This window comes from Sciurus vulgaris (genome assembly GCF_902686455.1).
Source record: "Sciurus vulgaris genome assembly, chromosome: 3".
In the NCBI taxonomy this organism is placed as follows: Eukaryota; Metazoa; Chordata; class Mammalia; order Rodentia; family Sciuridae; genus Sciurus; species Sciurus vulgaris.
Window position 1 is genome coordinate 24,934,903 of NC_136463.1, and position 25,150 is coordinate 24,960,052.

Below are 25,150 nucleotides of genomic sequence, written 5' to 3' on the forward strand. Positions count from 1 at the left end.
GCAGTTTATATGCCAACTATAATATTTTATTTCTATTTTAAAACTTGGAAACTGAAGATTTTAATGCTATGATTCACTTCAATTATTACCTGTTATTTATTTATTTTGGTACCAGGGATTGAACTCAATGGTGCTTAACCACTGAGCACATAAACTTATGTCCATGTGGATTTTTTTTTTTTTTTTTTTTTTTAATTTAAACCAGGGATTGAACCCAGGGGCGCTCAATCACTGAGCCACATCAGTAGTCCTTTTTATTTTTTATTTTGAGACAGGGTTTTGCTGAGTTGCTGAGGCTGGCCTGGAAACTAGCTCAGCCTCTTGAGTTGCTGGGATTACAAGTGTGTGCCACTGTACCTTGGCTTCCACATGGATTTTTAAAATTACTTTCCTTGGGTAGTACATACATGCCAATATCCATTCTAGTTTTTATATTATTCTGATCAGGTACTTTATAAACTGTTAAGTGAATGCTGTTACATGATATGAGAACATATTTAATCTGTCTGTGTTACTAACATCTATTAAGTGATTCCTATGTATCCGTAAGTGCTAACACAAGCACTTTGCATAGATTATCCCTTTTTTGGTTAGCATTTTAAATCAGTGCATCTCCAATCTGGGTATAATACACTAACTTAAAATTCAAGTTGAGTTCTGTTTTTAAGTATTTTTGTCTTTTGACTCTTCCCTCCCACTCTTCCAAAAATGTCAGTATCCTGGAAAAAAATTAATAGCTATTAAGTAACAGTTTAATTCATTAGTATAAACAGGTAGGTTTTTTCCTAAGCATAAGAGGAATTGGAATGCCCTTGTAATTGAATGTTGTGCTCTGCGCCTTTCTAAAGTACTCATTTTTTTTTTTGGGCAGGGGGTAGGTAGTTATCAGGGATTGAACTCAGGGACACAACCACTGAACCACATCTCTACCCCTATTTTGTATTTTAATAAGAAACAGGGTCTCATGGAATTGCTTAGCATCTTCCTTTTTGCTGAAGCTGACTTTAAACTCCGAATCCTACCTCCTCAGCCTTCCTCACTACTGGGAGTACAGGAGTGTGCCACCAAGCTCTGCCAAAGTACACAGACATTTTTAAAACTTTCTTCTCAGAATGGTTTCAGTAGTAGTGTGCCAGTTGTAATTTGGCAAATGTAATGTTGTAAAGGTATCTGGACATTGGTAGATTAACTGCTTGGTTACCATTAAAATTCATTGTAGAAGTTGATAGATGACAATGTGGTTGCCTAGATAAGGATTAAGACCAGTAACCAAACCATTGTTACTCTGTTGGTGTAAACCTTAAATTCTGAAAGATCTTTATTCATTTTGCCTTTTGGAGCAAATCCAAATAAGCACTTCATTTTTCTCTTGGTTTCTGAAATTTTAAAGTCAGTTTAAGATTTTTTTTTTTTTTAATTTTTAAGATTTTTTTTTCAGATTGTCAGGATTTAACTGTATTGGCTCAAGGATGTTGTACTACTAGAAATAGATTGGCGAACACCTAATTTGCAGAAGGATTTTGGTATTGAATTAAGTCTTTGCCTTAACTCTTCAATTTCTATTTATCCTCAGTGGTTAATTGCCTCATTATTCAGTGAACCATTGCTTGGGTATTAAAAATGCAACTTAGTTCACATCATACTAAAACCAGTGAAAATGTAAACACTAGCAGCATGGACCTAAATAAAGCAAAATCTGAATATTAAAAAAATTTTAAAGTTTTTTTTATATTTAAATTTAAGTCAATTATTTATTTATTTTTTTATCCAAATGTAGTGCCAGAAATGACCAATTTGGCATAAAGGCTTTAGTGCTGTTTGGGTATATTCTCGTGAAATATACAGTATATATGGCCACTTAGTAAAAAAAACTAAATTCCGAAGAAAATTTACTGGATGCTGTGTTGTACACTGTGATCCCAGTGACTTGGGAGGCTGAGGCAGGAGGATCGTGAGTTCACAGCCAGCCTCAGCAACTTAGCAAGACCCTATCTTAAAAAAAAAAAAGAAAGAAGATTTATGAGAAGGATTCCCTCCTCCTCTTGTGGATTGAACCCAAGGCTGTGGGCATGGTAAGCATATGGTCTACCACTGAGCCACACCCCCAGCACAGATTTTTTTTTCTGGTGATATTGGAGATTGAACCCAGTGGTACTTTACTACTGTCCATTCCCAGCCCTCTTTATTTTTTGAGACAGTTTCTCACTAAATTGCCCAGGCGGACCTTGAACTTGTATCTTCTTGCCTTAGCCTCCCCAGTGGCTGGAATTACAAGTGTGTACTACTGTGCCTCACTCCAGATTTTTTTAAATAAGCCAAAGTAGTTTCACATGTTAGAGATTTTTTTCATTCATTTATTTATATGCAGTGCTGAGAATTGAACCCAGTGCCTCACACATGCTAGGCAAGCGTTCTACCACTGAGCCACAACCCCAGCCCTCCATGTGTTAGAGATGTTGATAGCCTGTTACAGGCTTAATAACATTACCTATTATTTATTTATTTTGTTTAGTGGGTTAGGGATTGAATGCAGGCCTTGCAAATGCTATACAAGCACTCTACCACTGAACTATGTCCCTAGCTCTTATCTGTGATTTAGACTAGGAAATTTTAGTTTATAGTTTATCATGTTTAAATATGTATTGGTTATGAATAAAATGAGTACTCATAAGCATAGCCTTTACATACAAATGTCATATTACTCCAGTGTCTTTACCTGGTTCTGTGGTTCATTCAGTAGTATAAGAACTTTGTTGATGTACATGCAGGTTTTGTTTGGTCTATACATGGTTTTATGAAATTTTTAAATTAGTTATCATCAATTAAAAATGGGAAGATTGCATATGAAATCTGAATTTGTGACTTTATTTTTTATTTATTTTTTAATTATAAGATCTCTCAACACTAAGTCTGCTTTTCACCATAGCAAAATTGGTTGGCTTCAGGATATAACTACCTCCTCCTTGCTTTAAGGGGTTAAGAGATTATGTATAGCTTCCATGTGGCCAGCTCTACTCACCAGCCTGGCTGGCCCCTGTAGGTGTATGTTTGTGATTTTTTTTCCATATATATATGAAAAAAAATATATGTATATATGTATACATATATATATACATATATATATTTTTTTTTTGTGGTGCTGGGGATTGAACCCAGGGCCCTGTGCTTGTAAGGCAAGCACTTTACCAACTGAGCTATCTCCCCTGCCCTCCATTTATATTTTTATTTTAGATTTAGACCATTCAGATGTCTGAGAATGAATTTCAGGTTTGTTTAAAGCAACAAAATAAACGTATATGAGCAGGTTTACTTCCAAATTGAAAAATGGGCAAGGGTTTATTTATTTATTTTAGTGCTGGGGCTCAAACTCAGTGTTCTGTGTATACTAGGTACAAGTTTTTTATTATTATTATTTTTTGTAGTTCTGGGATTGAACTCAGATGGTGTATACACTGAGCCACACATCCCCAACCCCTTTTCTTTCTTTTCTGAGACAGGGTCTGGCCAAGTTGCCCATGCTGCCCTAGAACTTTCAAACCTCCTGCCTTTGCCTCCCAAGTTGCTGGGATTGCAGGTTTTTAACACCGTGCCCAGCTTCCAATGTTAGAAGTAATTAGGAAATTTCTAATTAAAACATTAGTGGAAAACCATTTAATACAGATCAGATTGTGAGAAATTTTTAAGTTTAAGAAGATACTGAAAGGGGAATTTCTTGCTCATTAGGAATGTAAGTTGATACCACTTAAAGGATAATTTGGCAAATCTTGGTAAAGTTGAGGATATGTGTCCTGAAACCCAGAAAGGCCACATTTAGGCTTCTTTCCCTAGAATAATTATTCCATTGTATGTGAGAAAACATGGACCATGATGTTTATTGTAATACTGTTTTCTTCAAACAAACAAATATCATTTAAACAAAAAATTGGAAACAGCCTTACTTACTTCCTTTAGGGAGGGATTGGTTAAATAACTGATTTATTAAAAAAATGGAATTTTATGTAGGCATTAAAAATTAATGAATTAAGGACTGAAGTTGTGACCCTGGTAGAGTGCTTGCTTAGCACATGTGAGGCACTGGGTTTGATCCTCAGCACCACATAAAAATAAATATATAAAGGTATTGTGTCCATCTACAACTAAAATTTTTTAAAAAGATTAATGAATTAGGGCTGGGGTTGTAGCTGCATGGTAGAACGCTTGCCTACCATATGTGAGGCACTGGGTTCGATTCTCAGCACCACATATAAGTGAATGAATAAAATAAAGGTCTACCAACATCCAAAAAATATTTTAAAAATTAATGAATTACATTAGTGTCTATTAACATTATCTGTCTCTAATATAATATTAAATGATTTAGGCATGGTGGCACATGCTTGTAATTCCAGCTGCTTGGGAGAGTGAGGCAGGAAGATTACAAGTTCAAGACTAACCTCAGCAACTTAGTGAGACCCTGCATCAAAATGAAAACTTAAAGAGGCTGGAGATGTAGCTCAGTGGTAAAGCTCCCCTGAGTTCAGTTCCAATATGTGTGTGTGTGGTGTGCGGGGGGGTGTTAAATGAAAAAAGCAGGTGTGAAAGGTTGTAAGATTGTACACATTTTGATACCATTTATGTAAAATTAAAGAAAATTGTTTCCAGATACTTATATATGTGTATCTAAAGTACAAAAACATATTTGGGAAAGAGATACATTAGCCTTTGAATAGTAGTATCTTTAGGGAATGAGGAAAATGGAATGGATTTTTCATGTATCTGTTCAGTAGTCCATCCTTGTACATGGGGACATGTTCCAAGATCCTTAGTGGATGCCTGAAACCACAGGGCTTTTTTATACACACACACACACACACACACACACACACATCTTTACACACACACACACACACTGTGTTTTTCCCCCATATGCCCTATAGTGTTGCCACATGGTACCAGAGTTAAACTGTCCTTCATGGTTAATGCCTAGGTACCTCCTTAATATTACTACTCTTGCATCGTGGGGCCATTGTGAAGTTAAATAATGGCAATATTTGAATACAAACACTTCCATAACTCGATAGTGAATCTGATAACCTAGACTAGCTTCTAAGTAAGTCTCTAACCATGGTAGTGTGTACAGCCTGGTGTTGATGGTCAAAGTACTGATTCCCAGGAAGGACAGAGTGAGATTTTATTATGTGAAGGTAGGCAATTTAAAACTTCAAGAATTGTTATTTCTGGAATTTTCAGACTGCCAGGTAACCATGGACAAAGGTGGATACTCTATATTTTGGTTGTTTTGGATCAGAAGCAAATAGGATCATCTTTTTTTTTTGATTTTTTTTTTTATTCGTTTTTTGCTTATAGATGGACAGAATTCCTTTATTTTATCTGTTTACTTTTGTGTGGTGGCTAAGGTTGTGTGGTGGCTAAGGATTGAACCCAGTCAGTGCCTCTCACATGCTACACTGAGCTATCGTCCTAGCCCCAAATAAGACAATCTTTTTTTTTTTTTTTTTTTTTTGCTGTGCTGGGGATTGAACCCAGGACCTTGTGCTTGTGAGGCAAGCACTCTACCAACTGAGCTATATCCCCAGCCCCCAAATAAGACAATCTTAAAAGTCAAGTTTATCTTGGTCATGGGCATTAGTGTCCATTACATTTTGGAATAGTGTTTCTTTGGGAAAAGAAAACTTCGAAGATGCTTTTATGAAGTTTTGACATTATAATATATGATGTCTATTCTCAAAGAAGACCTCCTGCTGGGTTTGATGTGTAGGTTAAAATATGTAATTTACAATATGTAAAAAAGTTTCCTAATTTAAAAATTTTTTGAAATTCAAAAAATTTAATCAAAATTGTTCAAAATCGCAGTTTAGGGATGAAAGATGCTTTTATTTGGTTATTAGCTAGATGTTTAAATGGTGTGAAATAATCGAACATTTATTAATAATAAATGTTATTGAAACATTTGGGGCTGGGGTTGTGGCTCAGTGGTGGAGTGCTTGCCTAGCATGTGTGAGGCCCTGGGTTCCATCATCAGCACCACATAATAATAAAAAATACAGGTATTGTGTCCACCTATAACTAAAAAAAAAAAAAGAAACATTTGGAGCTGGGTGTGGTGGCATTCACCTGAAATCTCAGTGATTCAGGAGGCTGAGGCAGGAAGATTGGGAGTTCAAGACCAGCATTTAGTGAGGCCCTAAGCAGCTTCATGAGACCTTGTCTCAAAATAAACATTAAAAAAAGGACTGGGGGGTTGGGGAGATAGCTCAGTCGGTACAGTGCTTGCCTTGCAAACACAAGGCCCTGGGTTTAATCCCCAGTACCGCAAAAAAAAAAAAAAAAGGATTAGGAATGTACTCAGTGGTTAAGCACCCCTGGGTTCAATTCCCAGTACAAAAAATAAAACAAAAAATATAACTTGAAAATAATGAATTGTATTAATTAATTAATTGTATTTCTACCTTTTGATGCATAAATACTAGTATAGGTTTAGTTATATCTGGATTTAAAAAAATTACTTGTGATATTAGTTCAAAATGAAGATGTACATTTATTAATACAGGCTGGTTTTGATTGTGGATTTTTCTTTTCCCCTTAGGTGAGACAGGCGACCAATCAGATTGTGATGAATTGTGCTGATATTGACATTATTACAGCTTCGTATGCACCAGAAGGTGATGAAGGTAAAACTTTTTTACCGTTTTTCATTTAATTTGGTGTGTGTGTGTATACATGTGATATACACTTTCAGGTTAAGATGTCAATGTTCATTACTTTAAAAATAGAAAAATTCTTAATCTGGGAGCTGTGGCACATGTTTATGATCCCAGTTACTTGGGAGACTGAGGAAGGAGGATTGTTATTTTGAGGCCATCCTGGGCAGTGAAACACTATCTCAAAACAAAAAGGGCTGGAGAAGTCCCTCAGTAGTAGAGCACCCATGGATTCAATCCTCAGTACCACACATAAACATACACACACACAGACAAGAAAAGGATATTCTTTAGATGTTTTTGGGGGAAAAAAAATAAAAATAAAAATAAACAAAAGATGTTTATGGGAAATATTTGAATAATAATCTTTTTATGTTTTATTTTTTATTTTTTAAATATTTTTAGATGTTGATAGACCTTTATTTTCCTCATTTATTTATATGTGGTGCTGAGATCGAACTCAGTGCCTCACACATGCGAGGCAAGCGCTTTGCCACTGAGCCACAACTCCAGCCCCTAATCTTTTTATTTTAAATAACTTTATTTTTATGTGGTGCTGAGGATTGAATCCAGTGCCTCACACATGCCAGGCAAGTGCTCTACCATCACGCCACAACCCCAGCCCAGAATAGTATAATCTTCTTATGAGATAAAAGAAATGTCACAACTTAAATTCTGCTTTAAGCATTAACTCAGTTTGTGACTATAAGAAAATCAGATTTTCATAAGTGTAAAATGAATATAACAACATGCATAGTAAAGCTGATGAGTTTTTAAAATTAAGTACTTTGAACATGAAAGTTTCATCAAAGGAGCTTAGTTTATATGTGTTTTTCTACTCCTTCACAACTATAGATTACATTGAGGTAATGTCTTATATAATTAAGAGAAAAAATACTTGCTTTATGAGAACAAATTTGAAGGCTAGAAGGCTAGGTGACAGGATTAGTTTTTTGGGGAAGAATATGTTATAATGAAGCGTGGCATAGAGTGTGTGAAAACTATTAGCATCTTTAACATGAGAACTATTTTAGATCTTGAATTTCAACAAGGATATAATCAGTTTGAGCCTTAAATCTTATTCCCACATAGGCTTCATTTTTAAGAGATGTCAAGTTTGATATAAACTTATACAAATACATTAATATTGGAGCTGAATTGCCTTTTACTTTTGACTTTACCTTGGCATTTCTTATCATAATGGTTCATTGGTTACTGTGAGACTTCCTCTTGTCTTCTCATTTGACATAAAATAAGTTAAAAATTTGATCTTTTAATTTGCATTTTGTATTGCTATTTCCTTTCTCCTTTACCTGCTGAAAAGAAGCATACAAGTTTTATTCTAAGACCTGGCCAAAAAAAATTGTCATTATTATTTCTTTCCGTGGTACTAAGGATTGAACCAGGGGGCTTGTATCACTGAGCTACATACCCAGCCCTTTTTATTTTTTATTTTGAGACAGGGTCTTTTTAAGTTGTCCAGGCTGGCCTGGAATTCACAAACCTCTTGACTCAGCCTCTCAAGTAGATTATGGGGTTATAGGCATAAGGCACCTTACCTGGCCCTGGCAACATTATGTTATGAATTTTCCTTAAATTATCTTGTCCACAGAAAGTTGAAGTAGTAGCATACTATTGCCATGAATATGTTATTTTCAGTTGATTGTGAATGTGAACTGCCATGGTTTTAAGTTTAAAGTAACACATACTTCAGATGCACTTGAGTGAGTGCCAATTTCTTAAAAATTATATGGTAAATGAAGGGATTATTATTTAATTTTAACTGAAGAAAAATGGAGGCACTTCATCCAGGTATATCAAGGCAAGCTTTCTTTGTTATAGATAGAGAACATTTAAATTCAATGTAGGGTTTTAAAGTGGTGCCCAGTTTATCAGTAAATCCAGTAAAATAAATGTGCAACCTTCAGCTGACATGGTTTCAGCTTGGTTTTTTTTTTTTTTTTTTTTTTTTTTTTTAAATTTTCCTCTACTAAAAAGCCAGGAAAGAATTCAGAGGACATAAATTTTGAATATGCATAAGGTATGCATAACTGAATGGTGCTAAATTTATTAAGTTCCATTTCTTAAGGAAGTAGAGTTAGTGTTCTCTAAGTGAATTAAGAGAAATATATACACTTGTAGAAAATGAAAGGATTTGGAGACAGATTCAAATAAAACATGAAGCTTTTTTAGGCACATAAAGTATTTTCAGAAGTAGGTAAGGTACCTATCTTACCCCTTCTCTCCTATACAAGAGGAAAAACCTGAATTCACATGGAAACCCACTTAGTTTTAGAGTGTAAGAAAATGGGAAATGGTATTAATTTAGTATTTTAAAATTTGTGTCAGCAACAGGGATAGATTTGGCCTTCTGTACATGCGTGCACGTGCGCGCGCACACACACACACACACACACACACACACACAGAAATCTTAATTTTGCCCTTGGACGTATTAGCACTTTGTGATTTTTTTACTTTCTGGGAGAATATGTTACTTCTTCAAAATTAGCAGTTATGAGTTTTCAGTGCCAGCTCTTTCCTGAGATGTATGTTGATGACAGGAAAATGAATGAATCAATAAAGCAGACATCATTATTTGTCCAGCTTATCACATCTAGTACCCATTAATACTTACATTGCCTTCTGCAAGATTGATTTAGATATTTGCAGCCACTAAATCTGTTGTTTTAAGGTAAAATCAGAAAATTCTTTGAAGGCATAAAATTGTTGCTTCTTTGTGTGAGTTTTTAATGGGTGTAAAAAGGCACCTGTTGATATATGCAGTAATCCTGAAAGACCTGTTGGCATGTGTCTCTTTAAACTAAGGCACTGTCTTTTAATAATTAAAAAAAAAAAAAACCTATTTGAGATCCTACTTTGTAATATTAAAAAAATGAGAAATCAGTAAGAAAAACGGCTGAAAACTGTTTTTTTACTGTTCTGCACTTCAAGGGTTGGTGAAATCACTAGCATTTAAACCAGTGCAAGGAATGTACCTCCCTACACAGTGCAGGGATTAGTATTGCCATCAGCTTCTGCAAGAGAAATACGAAACTCTTGAGTGCCTGAACTCAGGTCCTAACAGGTAAAGAGTCTTTTAATTTATCATTAATAGATGGCTTTGAGTGTAACTACATAGAAAATTATCACTTGAAAGTTTTATACCAACTTTTCCCTGTCAGGTATATGTTTGTAGAATTAGCTGTATAAGAAAACATTTTCCATTTGTGACATAACATTTCATATAAAATTCTAATACATAGTTTCAAGACTGCTACCATCACTTTGGTTTATCTATATAAAGCATGCAAATTTTAATATTTGTTCTCAAATTGTGATTGCATATTTGTATGCATGTGGGTGTGTACATTTGTTTAATGAAATGAGATAGCTTATAAATATTGCCAAATAGTAATAATTTCAGAGCAAAACTATTAATTTGATAAAAAGGAATGGTTCTTCATGTTTGATCATAAGTCTTCATCCAATTCTTAGTAATATCTATCCTGTTATACAATTGTGTGTAACTAACTAGTAACGTTAATTAACCACCATCTCTTTTCATTTGACTTATTTAATGTCATTCTGAAAAGAAGTGCAACCCTCACAACAAAGACTGAAAGAGAAGAAAAAAATACAAATTTTTAATGCAAATATATTATATTTTAGAATTTCATAAAGAAATTTTAAATGAAAGAACTCTAAGTATAATTTCAGTTCTAAAAATAATAATATAGATTAGAACCAGAGTTCTTGTGCAGAGAAGTAAGTAACAAGAATGAATGAATTGGGCTGATTTAGGAAAATTAATGATGGGACAGAGGCTGAACCAAAGAGGGAATGTTTCATATAAATACATTAAAAAAAAAAAAAAAAAAAAACCCAAAACTTTTCTGGCCAAATAAAACATTTTTGTGAGCCATTTTGAGTTCTTCTGAATTGATACTGCTAAAGAATGATTCTAGGTAAGTGGTGTATTTTGCATCTTCTTTTTAACTTGAACCTAAAGACAAAACTTGTACATAATCATCTCATTGAACAGAGGAAAAATCTTTATGAGAGTTTTGTAGACTTTTTTTGTTTTTTAATTTTTCATTTTATTTTTATTTTTACTTTTTAATTTTTTTTAGATTCTTAGGCTTAATGAAAATGTATAATATGCCATATTATCGTGAAATATGTTGAGTTTGTGTGTACTCCATTGATACACGTGGTGGTTTTTTTTTTTTTTTTTTTTGTGGTGCTGGGGACTGAACACAGGGCCTCACGTGTGCTAGAAAAGGCTCTCCCATGTAACTACATCCCCAACCCATACATGCTTTTAAAAGATTCAGAATCTAGCACAATCTTTGTTTTTTGGTAGCTTTTAGAAGGTTGTTTGTTGTTGTTGTTTTTGGTGCTGGAGTTTAAACCCAGTGTTCTAGGCAAATGTTCCACTACTAAGGTACACCCTATGCCACTTTTAGAGGCCTTCTTTCTGAGCTCTTGTTTTTATTAATTAGTGAACACTTTTTTTGTCTCAAGTTTATTCATGATTCCTTAGTGTATGAAGTTTTGGAAATTTGAGTGTAACGTTTTTGCTGTTTCTGTACCGAAGAATGGGTAAATTTATGAACAAACCACCCACCATTTCAGGCTACATTGAGGAACCAAATATTTTCCAAATTCTTTTTTCCAAATTCTATTTTTTTGAATTAAGTGGTTGTTTTATTTTTAATTAACAAACAAATTTTTGGAGCAATTTTTAGGTTCACAGCAAAATTGAACAGAAAGTACAAAGTTCCCATGTAACCCTTATTCCCATATACTCACAGCCTCCCTCACTGTCCTGCATCAGAGTGGTATATTTGTTAACAACAAATGACACTATGTTGAAATGTCATTATCACTGGAAGTCCGTAGTTTATATTATAGTTCGTTCTTGGTGTTGTACAATCTAGGGTTTATGTATGTGTGTGATGAGAGGTGTCCACCATTATGGTATTGTACAGAATAGTTTCACTGGCCTAAAAATCCTCTGCCTTGCCAGATGTGGTAGTGTACACCTGTAATCCCAGACCATTGGGAGGTTGAGGCAGAAGATTTCGAATTCTATGCCAGCCTCAGCAACTTAGCAAGACCTTGTCTCAAAAAAAAAAAAAAAAGAACTGGGGTTGTAGCTCAGGACCCCTGGGTTCAATTCCCAGTACAAAAAAAACAAAAGCAAAACAACAAAATTTCTGCCCTACATATTCATCATTCCCCATTCCCCTCTCTTAGCAACCACTTATCTTATTACTGTGGTCATAGTTTTTGCCTTTTATGTAATATGTAGTTGGAATCATATAGTACGTAGCCTTTCAGATTGGCTTCTTTCAATTTACTAATATGCATTGAAGTTTTATCCATGTCTTTTTCACAGTTTATTAACTCATTTCATTTTAGTGCTGAATAATATTCCATTTTCTCTATGTACGAGTTTATCCATTTACCTACAAGGACATCTTGATAACTTTCAAGTTTTGGGAAGTATGAATAAAGCTGCTACAGATACACATGTGTAGATTTTTGTTTGATCTTAAGTGTTAGTGTATACCAAGAAGTGAGGTTTCTGGATCATATGGTTAGGAGTATGTTTAGTTTTGTAAGAAATTGCCACGCTGTCTTCCCAAGTGGCTTTACTGTTCTGTGATCTGACCAGCAGTGAAAGAGTTCCTGTTGTTCTACATCCTCAGTAGCATTTGGTGGTGTTAATGTTGCGGGTTTTGTCTTTCTAATAGGTGTGTATTGATATCTAATTGTTATTTTAATTTGCATTTTTCTGGTAACATATGATATGGAGCATCTTTTCATAGGCTTATTTGTCATCTCTAGGTCTTCTTTGTTGAGGTGTCTATCTATTTATGTTTTCCAGCTCTTTTTTTCCCTCTTTTTGGAATCCTGGGAATTGAACCCAGTATTTTAATTTTTAATTTTAAAATTTTGTTTATTTATTTATTTTTTTTTGTGTGTGTGTGTGTGTATATATATATATATATATTTTTTTTTTTTAAGTTGTCAATGGGCCTTTATTTTATTTATTTATATGTGGTGCTGAGAATTGAACCCAGTGCCTCACACATGCTAGGCAAGTGCTCTACCGTTGAGCTACAACCCCAGCCCCCCTATCTCTTTTTTAAATTTTATTTTGAGACAGAGTCTCACTAAGTTGCTCAGGTTGGCTTCTAACTTGTAATCCTCTTTCCTTAGCCTGCAGAGTAGCTGGGATTATAAATATGTGCCATTGTATCTGTTTCCCTATTTTTTTGAGACCAGGTCTTGCTACGTTTCCCAGGCTGGCCTTGAACTCATGATCTTCCAGCCTCAGGAACTGGGATTATAGGCATATGCTACTATACCGCAGTAGAAGTTTTTAGTTTTGATGAAGTCTAGCTTATCAGTTATTCTTTCATAGATAATCCTGTGTTGTGATATATCTAAAAAGTTATCACTAGCAATTACAAGTTAGTTTGGGCAATTTATTGAGACCCTGTCTCAAAATAAAAGGAACTGGGGGTATAGTTTTATTGTAGAGCACTCCTGAGTTAAGTTAGCTCAGTAGTAGTAGAGTGTTTGCCTAGCATGTTCAAGGTCCTAGTTCAATCTCCACCAAAAAGAAAGCCATTACTATACTCAAAGTGGCCTAGATTGTCTGCTTTTTGTCTTCTGTGAGTTTTTAATATTTTATGGTTTATATTTGGTTCTTTTATTCATTTTGAAATAATTTTTGTGAAGTATGTAAGCTCTGGGTCCAGATTTTTTTTTTTAATTTGAATGTGGATGTCCAGTTGTTCTAACATGATATTTGTTGAAGGGACTGGCTTTTTGATATTATATTTGCCTTTAGGGCTGGGAATATAGCTCAGTTTGTAGAGTGCTTGCCTTGGAAGCACAAGGTCCTGGGTTCAATCCCCAGCACCAAAAAAAAAAAAAAAAAAAAAAGAAAGAAAAAGATATTATATTGCCTTTGTTTCTTGTCAAAGATCGTTGACTGTATTTGTGTGGGTCTATTTCTGGGCTCTCTGGTCTAATTTGTTTGTCTAATTTACTAGTATCACCTTGTCTTCATATTTATAAGCTTTGTAGTAGTTTTTAAAGTTGGGTGGTATCAGTCCTTTGACTATTCTTCAATATTATGTTGATTCTTCTGTGTCTTTTGCCTCTTCATGTAAACTTCAGAGTCATTTTGTCCAAATCTGCAAAATAATTCACTGGGATTTTGGTTAAGTGTGTTGAATTTATATATCAAATTTGGAAGAAATGATATATTGATACTGAGTCTTTTGTCTACAAATGTGGACTGTTTCTCCACTTACTTAGTTGTTTGGTTTCTTTCACCAGAGGCTTGAACTTTTCTTCATGTAGATCTCATTTATATTTTGTTACTTATTTATTTTGCTATTTATTTTTTTGGTAGTGGAACTTGAACACCCAGTGACCCTTTACCCCTGAGCTACATCCCCAGTTCTTTTTCTTTATTTTTTATTTTGAGAGTGTCTTGCTATGTTGCCCAGGCTGAATTTGTGATCCTCCTTCCTCAGGAGAATTTGTGATCCTCCTTCCTCAGACTCCTGAGTTGCTGGGATTAAAGGTGTGCACCACCACACCTGGCAAAGTATTCCACTTTCAAGGGTGCTAATATAAATAGTATTGTGTGTGTGTGTGTGTGTGTGTGTGTGTGTGTGTGCGTATAAAAGCCTATACAAATGCATTATTGCTATTATTATTTTAAGCAAACTGTTTTGTTAGATCCATTAAGAAAAATAAGAATGTTTTAATTTTATTTTTGTTTATTATTTTTCTACTTTTTATGTAGATCTGAATTTCTGAGTTAGATAATTTTACTTCTTACCGTAGAATTTATTTTAATGTTTTTTGCAAGATAAGTCTACTGGCAACACATTCCCCCAGTCTTTGCTTATTTGAGAATGTATTTTTCATTTTTAAGGATAATTTCACAGGATTCTGGACTGGAAGGGTCTTTATTCCTTAGCATTGTAAATCATTCTACTCATTTCTTTTTGATCACCTTTGAGCAGAAATCAGATATAATCCTTGGTTTTGTATCCCTCTAGGAAAGGTGTTAAACCCTCTGGATTCTTTAATTTTCTTTAACTCTTTGGTTTCTCCGAAGTTTGAATATGATATGTCTGTGTGTAGTATTTGTTTTTATTTTACTTTTTCGACATTCATCCTTCTTGGTGTTCTTTGAGTTACTTTAATCTGTGATTTGGTATCTGGCATTAATTTGGAGAAACTCTGTTATTATTGCTTTAGATATCGTTTCTCTCTCTCTTTTTTCTTTTCTTTTCTTTTTTTTTTGGTGCTGGGGATTGAACCCAGGGCCTTGTGCTTGATAGGCAAGCACTCTACCAACTGAGCTACATCCCCAACCCCTTTTTTCTTTTCCTAGTATTTCCTTTATGTGGGAATAATTGTCTTAAAGTTCTTGCTTATTCAGTTTTTCTGTTCCCACCCTCACCCCTCTCCAGTTTGGAAAGTTTCTGTTGTCATAACCTCAAGCTTGGAAATTCATTTCTTAGCTGTGTCCGTTCTTTAGTGAGTTCATCAAGGCATTCTTCATTTCTGTCACAATGTTTTTATTTTTTAATTTTTGTGGTACTGTGGATTTAGACCCAGGAGCTTTACTTCTAAGCAACATCCCAGCCCTTTTAATTTTTTTATTTTAAGACAGAGTCTTGCTAAATTGTTGAGACTAGTCTTGAGTTTGTGATCCTACTGCCTCAGTCTTTTGTCATTACAGGCATATACCACCATATCTGGCTTGTTTTTTTTTTTTTAACGGGGAAATGCACTTTATTAGGATTTCCAAAACACATCCGAATCGGGGCCTGAGTGGACCAGAAGGAAGATCCTGGATTAGGAACCAGGACATGTGCCATTTCCCAGAAAATAGGAGAGTCAGCACTCATTACAGAAAGTGCCCCAATTACAGGAACCAGCATAGGAGGATCCTAAGAAAGCTGTGGGAATCTTGACCTTCCTAGGTAAAGCAAGTTTAGACCTTTAAAGCAAGTTTTAGCACTTTTCTTGTCAAGTAGCTTTGAGTAGGTAGGTAGAAACATGCTTAAAGTGGAAGGTGAGGACTAGTCACCTGATCTGTTAGCCTGCATGTGTGCACGCACCTTGGGAGGCTGAGCAGAGCAGAGCCTCAAGTTCCAGGTCAGCCTCAATCCCCTAGGATGACCCTGTCTCCAAACCACTCTTCCAAGGCTGCATTTGCCGCAGGGCGTCTGGCTTGTTTTTTAATTAACTTTTTTCTGATTCTGGAGATTGAACTCAGAACTTTGGATGACTAGATTATTCTACCCCTGAGCTACACTACAGGCCCTTTTTAAAATTTTTTATTTTGAACAGGGTTTTGCTTAGTTGCCTAGGTTGGCTTCAAATTTGTAGTCTTTCTGCCTCAGCCTGTAGATAGCTTGGATTATAGTCAAGTGCCAGAGGTGCTTGACTTGTTACAATATTTTTGATTTCTTATACTCCTTTTTGATTCTGTCTTAGAATTTCCATCTCTCTGCTTATGTTTTCCATCCATCATTGTGTGTTATCTGCTTTTTCCAGTAAAACCCTTAATATATTAATCACTGTTTTAAAAAATTCCTGGTCTGATAATTCATCATTCCTACCACATCTGACCGTGATGTTTGTTCAGTCTCTTCAAATTGTGTTTTTTACCTTTTAGTATACCCTGTAAATTTTTGTTGAAAGATGGACATGAGATATTTGATTCAAGGAATTTCAGCAAATAGGACTTTAGCTTTGTAATGGTGAGGCATACAGGGAGGGAAAGCATTATGTATTCCCATGACTGGTCCCAGATTTTTGGTGAACCTGTGCCTCTGGACTTTAAATCTCACCAAGCCTGCTCAGATTTATTCCCCTGTTAGGTGGGACAGGATGACAGTATTTCTCTTCCCACATGAGGAAGGCTAGTGGGGTTGAAATTGGATATTTCCCTTCTCCCAGGTAGGTTAAACTCTGATAAAACCCCACCAGGTTAAGCTCTGGTAAAGTAATTTCCCTAGAGGGCAAGCCTGTATAATTATGCATTGCTTACAGACAGAATACATTCTGAGAAATGCTTTGTTAGGCAATTTCATTATTATGGAAATATTATAGAGTGTACTTACACAAACCTAGATAGTATAGCTTACTATATTCCTAAGCTATGTGGTATGGCTTATTTAAGGAAAAAAAAAAAAGACTTTTCACTTTTTTAAAACAATTTTTAGGGGCTGGGGATGTGGCTCAGTTGGCAGAGTGCCTGTCTCGCAAGCACAAGGCCCTGGGTTCAATCCTCAGCACCACAAAAAAAAAAAACAAAAAAAACAAACAAACAATTTTTAGTTATAGATGGACACAATACCTTTATTTTATTTACTTACTTTTATGTGGTGCTGAGGATCGAACCCAGTGCTTCACATGTGCTAGGCAAGCACTCTATCACTCACTGAGTTACAACCCCAGCCCTGACTTTTCACTTTTTAAGCTTTTTTATTACAAACTAAGACAAACACTACTATCACTGTTGTTCGCCTGCATATCTTGTTCCATTGAGAGATCTTTGGGGCAGTAATTCATGGAGCTGTCATCTACTATGTTAACAGTTCCCTTTTGTGGATGATAGGGTACGTTATCTTTTATGATTAAGTATATATAAGATTAAGTATATATACTTATATAAACTAAGCATATAGTTATGCATTGCTTAAAGACAGTGCATTCTGAGAAATGCTTTGTTTGCATGTATATAAATATATATGCATATATGTAAATTTTTCCCCTTTTTTCTGTACTAGGTATTGAACCCAAGACCTTGAACATGTTAGACAAGTGCTCTACCTCTGAGCTATATGCCCAGCCTTAAGTAATTTATTTTCTTTTTTTAATGCTATTCTTAGTACATTATATATTCTTAGTATATAACATTGTCCAGAAATCATACATTTCACTTTATAGTAGATGCTTCTGTGTTTAAAAATATTTTGCATGGGCTGGGGATATAGCTCAGTTGGTAGAGTACCTGCCTCGCACACACAAGGCCCTGGGTTCAATCCCCAGCACCCCCCAAAAAAAGAATTTTTTTTTGCATGAGCCAGGCACAGTGGTGAACACCTGTAACCCCACCTACCTGGGAGGATGAGGCAGGAGGATATCAAGTTTGAGATCAGCCTTAGTTACTTAACAAGATCCCGTCTCAGAAATGTGGTGGGTGGAGGGCTGGGTATATAACTCAGTGGTAAAGATAGATCACTTGCCTAGCATGCGTAAGGTCCTGGGTTCAATCCCTAGTACTACCAAAAAAAAAAAGAAGGAAGGAAGGAACCAATGCTCATGCACATATTTTGTTTATTAATTCTAAGTTGTACTTTTAAAAAAATGTTCCAATATTGGAATGCATTGTATGATTGATTACCGGCATGGTTAAGTTGGCTGCATTTTTATTTCCTTGTTAAAGGTGTATAAAATATCGGTAAACATTACAGTTGTTGGGAATTTGGGTGAAATTAAATATGAAAGCATACACCTTTCTTTGGTTTTTGAAGGAAACCATTAGGATCTGAAAAATGTTTATCTTACTTAAAAATACAAAACCATTTAAAGTATTCAGTAAACACCCATTTCCTTCAAATTGTGTTTGCAACAACTTATTTCCTCTATTCCATAAAACAGAATTCTCAAAACTTTTATTAGCAAGAACCTTTTTGGTTACACTTTTTATTTATTTTATTTTTATTTTTTTGTGCTGGGGCTCAAACCAAGGACTTTGTGCGCGCTAGGCAAGTGCTCTACCCCTGAAGTATTTCAACCCCTTTCTTTTCTGTTTTTATATTTGTTCTGAAAATGTTTGTTTTTATTTTATTTTATTTTTGGGTGCTGGAGATCAAACCCAGGGCCTTGTGCTTACAAGGCAAGCATTCTACTGACTGAGCTATCTCCCCAGCCCCGTTTTTATTTTTGAAGAATAATTTTGTTGACTTTTAAAGTTTGTAGTTATTTTCTTTCAACCCATAAAGCTGTTCCATTGTTTTCTGGCTTCCATCCTTTATCTTTGGAAAGACCTTAGTTGTGCAGATGCTCCTTGACTTAATGATGCTATAACATTCTGCTGAACACATCATGCATTGAAAATATTCTAAATAAAAAATGCATTTAACATACCTAACCTGCCAAAGACTGTCATAACCTAGCAACATAGTACTCTGGAGTATGGGTTGTTACCCTTGTGATTGAGTGGCTGACTTGAGCTACTACTATTCACTGTGGCTACCTAGCTTCTGCAGAGAATATTGTATTGCATATTGCTAGCCAGAAAAAGATCAATAGTCAAAATTCTAAGTATATTTTCTATGGAATACCTATATTTTCACACTATTGTGTCATGAAATCATAAGTTGGGGACTGTCAGTATTCTTATTATTGTTCTCTTGAAGGTGTGAGGTCTTCTCTGTAGGTCTCCTGACTCCAGCTTTGAGGTATACTTAATGTACAATAAACTGCACATATTTGAAGTATACAGTTTGTTGAGTTTTTTTCTACCTCTTGGTACTGGGCGCTTTAGCACTAAGCTACATCCCCAGACCTTTTTTTTTTTTTTTTTGACACAGCCTTGCTAAGTTGCTTAGGGCCTCACTAAGTTGCTGAGGCAGTCCTTGGACTTGTTATCCTCCTACCTTAGCCTCCTGAGCCTCTGGAGGCATGCGCTACTACATCTGGCTAATGAGGGTTTTTTTTTTGTTTTTTTTTTTTTTTTTTAATTTTTTTATAGTTGTAGATAGGGCAGAATGCCTTTCTTTTATTTATCTTATGTGGTGCTAAGAATCGAACCCAGCACCACATGTGCTAGGCAAGTGTTCCGCCACTGAGCTCTAGCCCCAGCTCCTGCCGATGAGTTTTGACATATATGCATACACATGTGGAACTATCCTCACAAATAAAATGATGAAGATAGCTAGCATTCACCTATAATCCCAGCTCTCAGGAGTCTGAGGCAGGAGGATTGCTTGAGACCAGCTGAGTACCATAGTGAGATCCTGTGTTCCTGTGTAAACAATTAGTAATTTGCCTTTTGGCATTCTAAATGTATTTGAATTTTATATGGGTGGAATTATGCCTCCGTACTCCTTGGTTTTTGTTTTAACTTCATTCACTCAGCATAAAAATCACTTTGGCTATGTGAATATCAGTGTTTTTTAAAATGCCAGTTTTATTATTGTTCAGATATGGTGAAGTCAACAGATCAGGAAACAATTGCTATTGAAAAGATATTTAGGGGGCCCTGGGGTTGTGGCTCAGTGGTAGAGCGCTTGCCTAGCTTGTGTGAGGCACTGGGTTTGATTCTCAGTACCACATATAAATAAATGAATAAAAATAAAGGTCTATCAACATCTAAAGAAAATATTAAAAAAAAAAAGGTATTTGGGGCTGGGGTTGTGACTCAATGGTAGAGTGCTTGCCTAGCATGTAGGAGGCACTGGGTTTGATCCCCAGCACCACATAAAAAAACTAAATAAATAAAATAAAGCTTTTGTGTTCATCTATAACTAAAAGAAAGAAAGAAAGAAAGAAAAGATATTTGATTACTTTTTAATTTCCAAGAGGTAAATAAAGGCTGAGGCAGGAGGATCACAAGTTCAAAGCCAGCCTCAGCAATTTAGCAAGGCCCCAAGCAACTCAGTGAGACCTTGTCTCTAGAAAAATACAGAAAAGGACTGGGGATTGTGGCTCAGTGTTTAAGCGCCCCTAGGTCCAATCCCTGGTACCAAAACAAACCAAAAAGAATTGCCTTTCTTTTGAGGCTGAGGCCAATGTGTCACAAGTTTGGGGCCAATCTGGGTAATTTAGCTAGAACCCGTCTCAAAACTGAAATAAATTAAAAAGGACCAGGGATGCAGCTTAGTGATAGAGCACTTACCTAATAAGACTGAGACCCTGGATTCAACATCCAGGACTACCACCCCCCCCCCCCCCCACACACACACACGTGTGTGTGTGTGTGTGTGTGTGTGTGTGTGTGTATGCTTGTTGTTTGTCCATTCATCTGTGAGTAGGTACATGGCTTCCCTCCACCTTTAGACTGTTGTGAACCCATACTATGAACATGGGTGCATGCATACCTCTTCATGACCCCGCTTTCAGTTCTTTTGGACATATTCTGAAGTAGAATTTCTGGATTTTTTTTTTCTTCTTTTTTTGTACCTGGGATTGAACCCAGCAGTGCTTAACCACTGAGCAACATTTCCAGCTACTAATATTTTATTTAGAGACAAGGTCTTGCTGAGTTGGTTAAGGGCCTTGCTAAGTTGCTGAGACTGGCTTTGAACTTGCAGTCTTCCTGCCTCAGCCTCCTGAGTCGTTGGGATTGCATGTGTGTGCCACTGTGCCAGGCAAATTCTGGATTTTATGGTAGTAAATCTATTTTTAAGTTTTTGATAAAGCATAATGTTTTCTCTAGTTCTGTATCATTTTATAGTCCCTCTAACTGCACATAGGGGCTCCAGTTTCTCCATATCCTTATCAATACTTGTTATTCTTTTTTTTTTTTTTTTTTTTTTTTTTTTTTTTTTAAGTGACCATCTTAATGGATGTGTTACTGGTTTTGGTTAGCATTTCTGTAATGATTAGTAAGATATTGAGCATCTTTTCCTGTATTTACTATTCATTTGTAAATCCTTTTTGAAGAAATGTCTGTTCAAATCATTAGCTCATTTTTAAAATCAGTTTTTGTTTTTTTTTTCTTACTGAGGTTGTATATGTTCTATATATATATATATTCTGGATTTTAACCCCTTGTCAGATGTACAATTTGCAAATATTTTCTTACTTTATACCTTTTCTGTTGATTGTATCCTTTGATGCACAGAAGTTTTTAAGTTTGATGAAGTCTATTTTTTCTTTTTTCTTTTTTTCTCTTGTTGTCTGTGCTTTTGGTGTCGAAGTTAAGAAATCATACCAAATCTAATGTACTAAAACTTTTCTCTTACGTTTTCTTCTAAGTAGTATTGTTACTAATCTGCTGAAGGTAAAAAGCTCAGTTTGGATAGAAATCACAAGTAGGTAAAGTGCAGCTTCCTTACTGTTAGCAGCTCTGAGTTTTGAATACCATTGGCTTTCAGCTCCTAGTATTAGGAGTTCTCTTCAACATTCTCCTGATAACCAGAACCAGTAGATACTTGTCCAGCAGCTGCAGCTAGCAGCTTCCAGTAACTCTCCATTACTACCTACTATTTTCCCCTTGTGTACCACAGTGAGGGAGCAGTTAACCGAATGGAGACTGTGAGCTGACTGAGAAAATAAGGGTATGAAGTAATAATAAGAAATAAAGACAAAAGACACGAAAAATAGTTTAATACCGGGATGGGGGGATGCCAGTGGGTGAATTAGACCTGATGGGTTTGATCCCCAACAAAGAGAAAAAGTCCACCAACTTTTATTTATAGGGAAACATGTCAAAGGGATTTATTGTGGAAAAGGTTCTTTAAGATAAACAAGAAGCCAGAGGCTGTGGGGGAAATGGCCTAATTGGAGCCTTATCACTTGCACAGTATCTTCTCTTGCTCTGAACAGCTGGCGCCTTAAGGCTATTGAGCACACCCATATTTTTTCCACCCCAGTACAGCAGCCATCAGAATTTAAAGCTATGGAACCCATAGATTCTATGCCAAGACTTGGAATCTGCCCCATTAACAATGGCCACCTGCAAATAGATGTGTCTTTTGGCATCATTGCACAGAAAGATTCCCAGAAGTGGCAGTCTGCTGTCGGAGGCTATGGAGTTCAAGGCAATGATTTATTTGTTGCTCCCAACATTTCTCCTGCTGTTAGCTGCCCTAGTGTGACCATCCCTGGCTACTGGCCACTTTCAGTGCCAGCAGCCTCAGTGTTACCAGCCTAATCTGCTCTACTTGAGATAGAAATCATGAATAGGCAAAATTTCGCCATTCCAAAGAGGCATTATTTGGACTTATGTTGCAGTATTAGGGGAAGCTGTACCCAGACTGTTGAAATAAGCAAATGTGGAAGCCTGCTTATATAGATCAAAAGGTGGGCTTTTGCATGTGCAGTGTACTGCTAGTTAACTACACATTTTCTGCTTAGTCATGGGTAAGAAGGGGCTCCTCACAGATGAGGGCACCTGAAGTAACTGCAGGGTGATTGAGTCATTTGGATAGGCTGTGGAACAGAGTAAGCTGCGTTGGACATGCCACTGAAACTTGCTACAGCCAAAGTATAATGTCTTCCAGGGGCCATGACCAAGGGGTGTCTGATGTTATCTTGACTGGTAACTGAAGTATTTTGGGGCAGCCATGGTTGTCAAAGAGGGAAGAATAAAAAGTAACTCTTGGAGAGCATTGGGCCTTACTCTTCTCACATTATAGTTTTAGGTCTTACATTTAGGTTGTTGATCTATTTTGAATTAATGGTATAAAGTAAGGATCCTAACTTCATTCTTTTGTGTGTAGATAGATAGTTTTCCCAGCACCATTTCCTGCTACATTTTTCTTGGGATTTTATCTTTTCAAATGTGTGACGAGCCAGTGTATGTATGAATAGTTCATGTCTAGAGGGTTCTATTTTATTTTGTTGCTCATGGAGTTAGTTGTTTTTATTCAGCTTGTCTTTTTCTGCTGATGTGCCAGGGTTTATTTGATTGAATACTAGATATTGAATTAGGAAAATTAGGTGCTCAAAATATGATGGTGGCATCATCTTCTAGAGAAGATTTTTGTTTGCTTCATCTTTGTTTGTGTGTTTGCTTCATCTTAAGGTTAATACTACTTAGGGATCATCTTTTTCTACTATCAGGACTTCCATGTTTTTTGAAGTTTAATTGCATTCCATGAATGGACTACTTCTCTTCTTATTCATCCTTTTTATGAGAATATTATTTTTCAGGTTTCAAATCCAAAGCAGAAGGGTGGCTTATCAAAGCTCCCATTCCTAGTGGGCCCTTGATTGTCACTTTGTCTGTGAGGCCAGCAGACTCAACAAATAACCCCAGAGCAGAAGTGACCTAGAGTGCAAAGCTTCCTCTTTCTGGGAACCCATCCTCTTCTTCATCTCGACTTCCTATTCTTATTGTCTTTTAACACTTTTAAGGTGAGATCCCCTCCCCCATCGAGCATTTTTATTTCTGGGGGAGTCAGGTAAAGGAGAATGAGAATTTGTTTGATTTATATGCTCCATTGTTACTTTAAATAAATTTCATAATTTTTTTACAGATGAAAATCTAGAATGAGTAGTAATGTCATATCATTTAATCAATGGCAAAATCAGATCTAGAATTCAGATATTTAGTTTATAACTAAATACTCAGTGATCATTTAAGAATAGGTATACCCTGGAAGGAATTTCTTTGTTCTATTGGACAAGATTTATGTTTGGCATATTCACATTCTTTTTAGACCTTTTAGATAGCCCGATAGGATTGGTTAATCCTGTGTTACATAAATATTGGGTCCACTTAGAAATACAGAATTGTCAGTGTAGGTAGGGCTTGAACTTTAATTATGCATATGTCTGAATGGTTCTTCTGCCCAAGTATGAGAAGGAAGTCCTCTTGCAGCCTTGCAAAGTAAGAAGAATCTCAGCACTTTTGATTTCATTTTCACTTTAGTCTCCTTTGGAATTTCTCCAGAATGGTGTTTTTTCTTTCTCAAAGCAACACTATATGGGGCTTTATGAAGAAGTAAAGTATGTTCCCAGGAGCAGGTGACTATTGCAATCCTTTGTTGATGATATACTTTCTTTTTCGGTTGACTCTTGAATTGCTTTTTAAAATAAATAATACGGTAGGTAGATTTTTATTTGAATTAAAAAAATAATTGTTTGATTCAGTACTGAACTATGTACATAGCACATGTGAGATATGTAGAAATTTGTAGATTATGTTACTTTATTTACATACAGCAGTGGCTTGGAAGAAGTCTTTTTTTTTTCATAGCTCAGTTGGTAGAGTCCCTGCCTCACATGCACAAGGCCCTGAGTTCAATCCCCAGCACCACAAAAAAAAAAAAAAAAGAAAAGAAAAGAAAAAAAAATTATATTTAGGGACTGGGTTGTAACTCAGTGGTAGAGTGCTTGCCTAGCACATGTGAGGCACTGGATTCAATCCTCAGCACCACGTAAAAAGTAAATAAATAAATAAAAGTACTGTGTCCACCTACAACTAGAAATTTTTTTTTTTTTTTTTTTTTTTTGGGTGCTGGGGATCGAACCCAGGGCCTTGTGCTTACAAGGCAAGCACTCTTACCGATTGAGCTATCTCCCCAGCCACTAGAAAAAAAAAATTTTTTTAAATTATACTTATTTTTAGGTTGACAGATAAAATTATGTATATCTATTGTATACAACATTGTGTTTTGAAATATGTGTATATATATATATATAGAGAGAGAGAGAGA

General features: G+C 35.7%; 1 protein-coding gene across 2 annotated transcripts in view; it reads left to right on the top strand.

Annotated features, from left to right (window-relative positions):
* NPEPPS (aminopeptidase puromycin sensitive) overlaps positions 1 to 25,150 on the top strand; it is an 89,353-nt gene that overhangs the window by 6,763 nt on the left and 57,440 nt on the right. For both annotated transcript variants that reach the window (XM_079134722.1, XM_079134721.1), the window contains exon 2: positions 6,587 to 6,671. In XM_079134722.1, the coding sequence (XP_078990848.1) occupies positions 6,587 to 6,671 (85 nt within the window). The remainder of the gene's footprint in view (positions 1 to 6,586; positions 6,672 to 25,150) is intronic.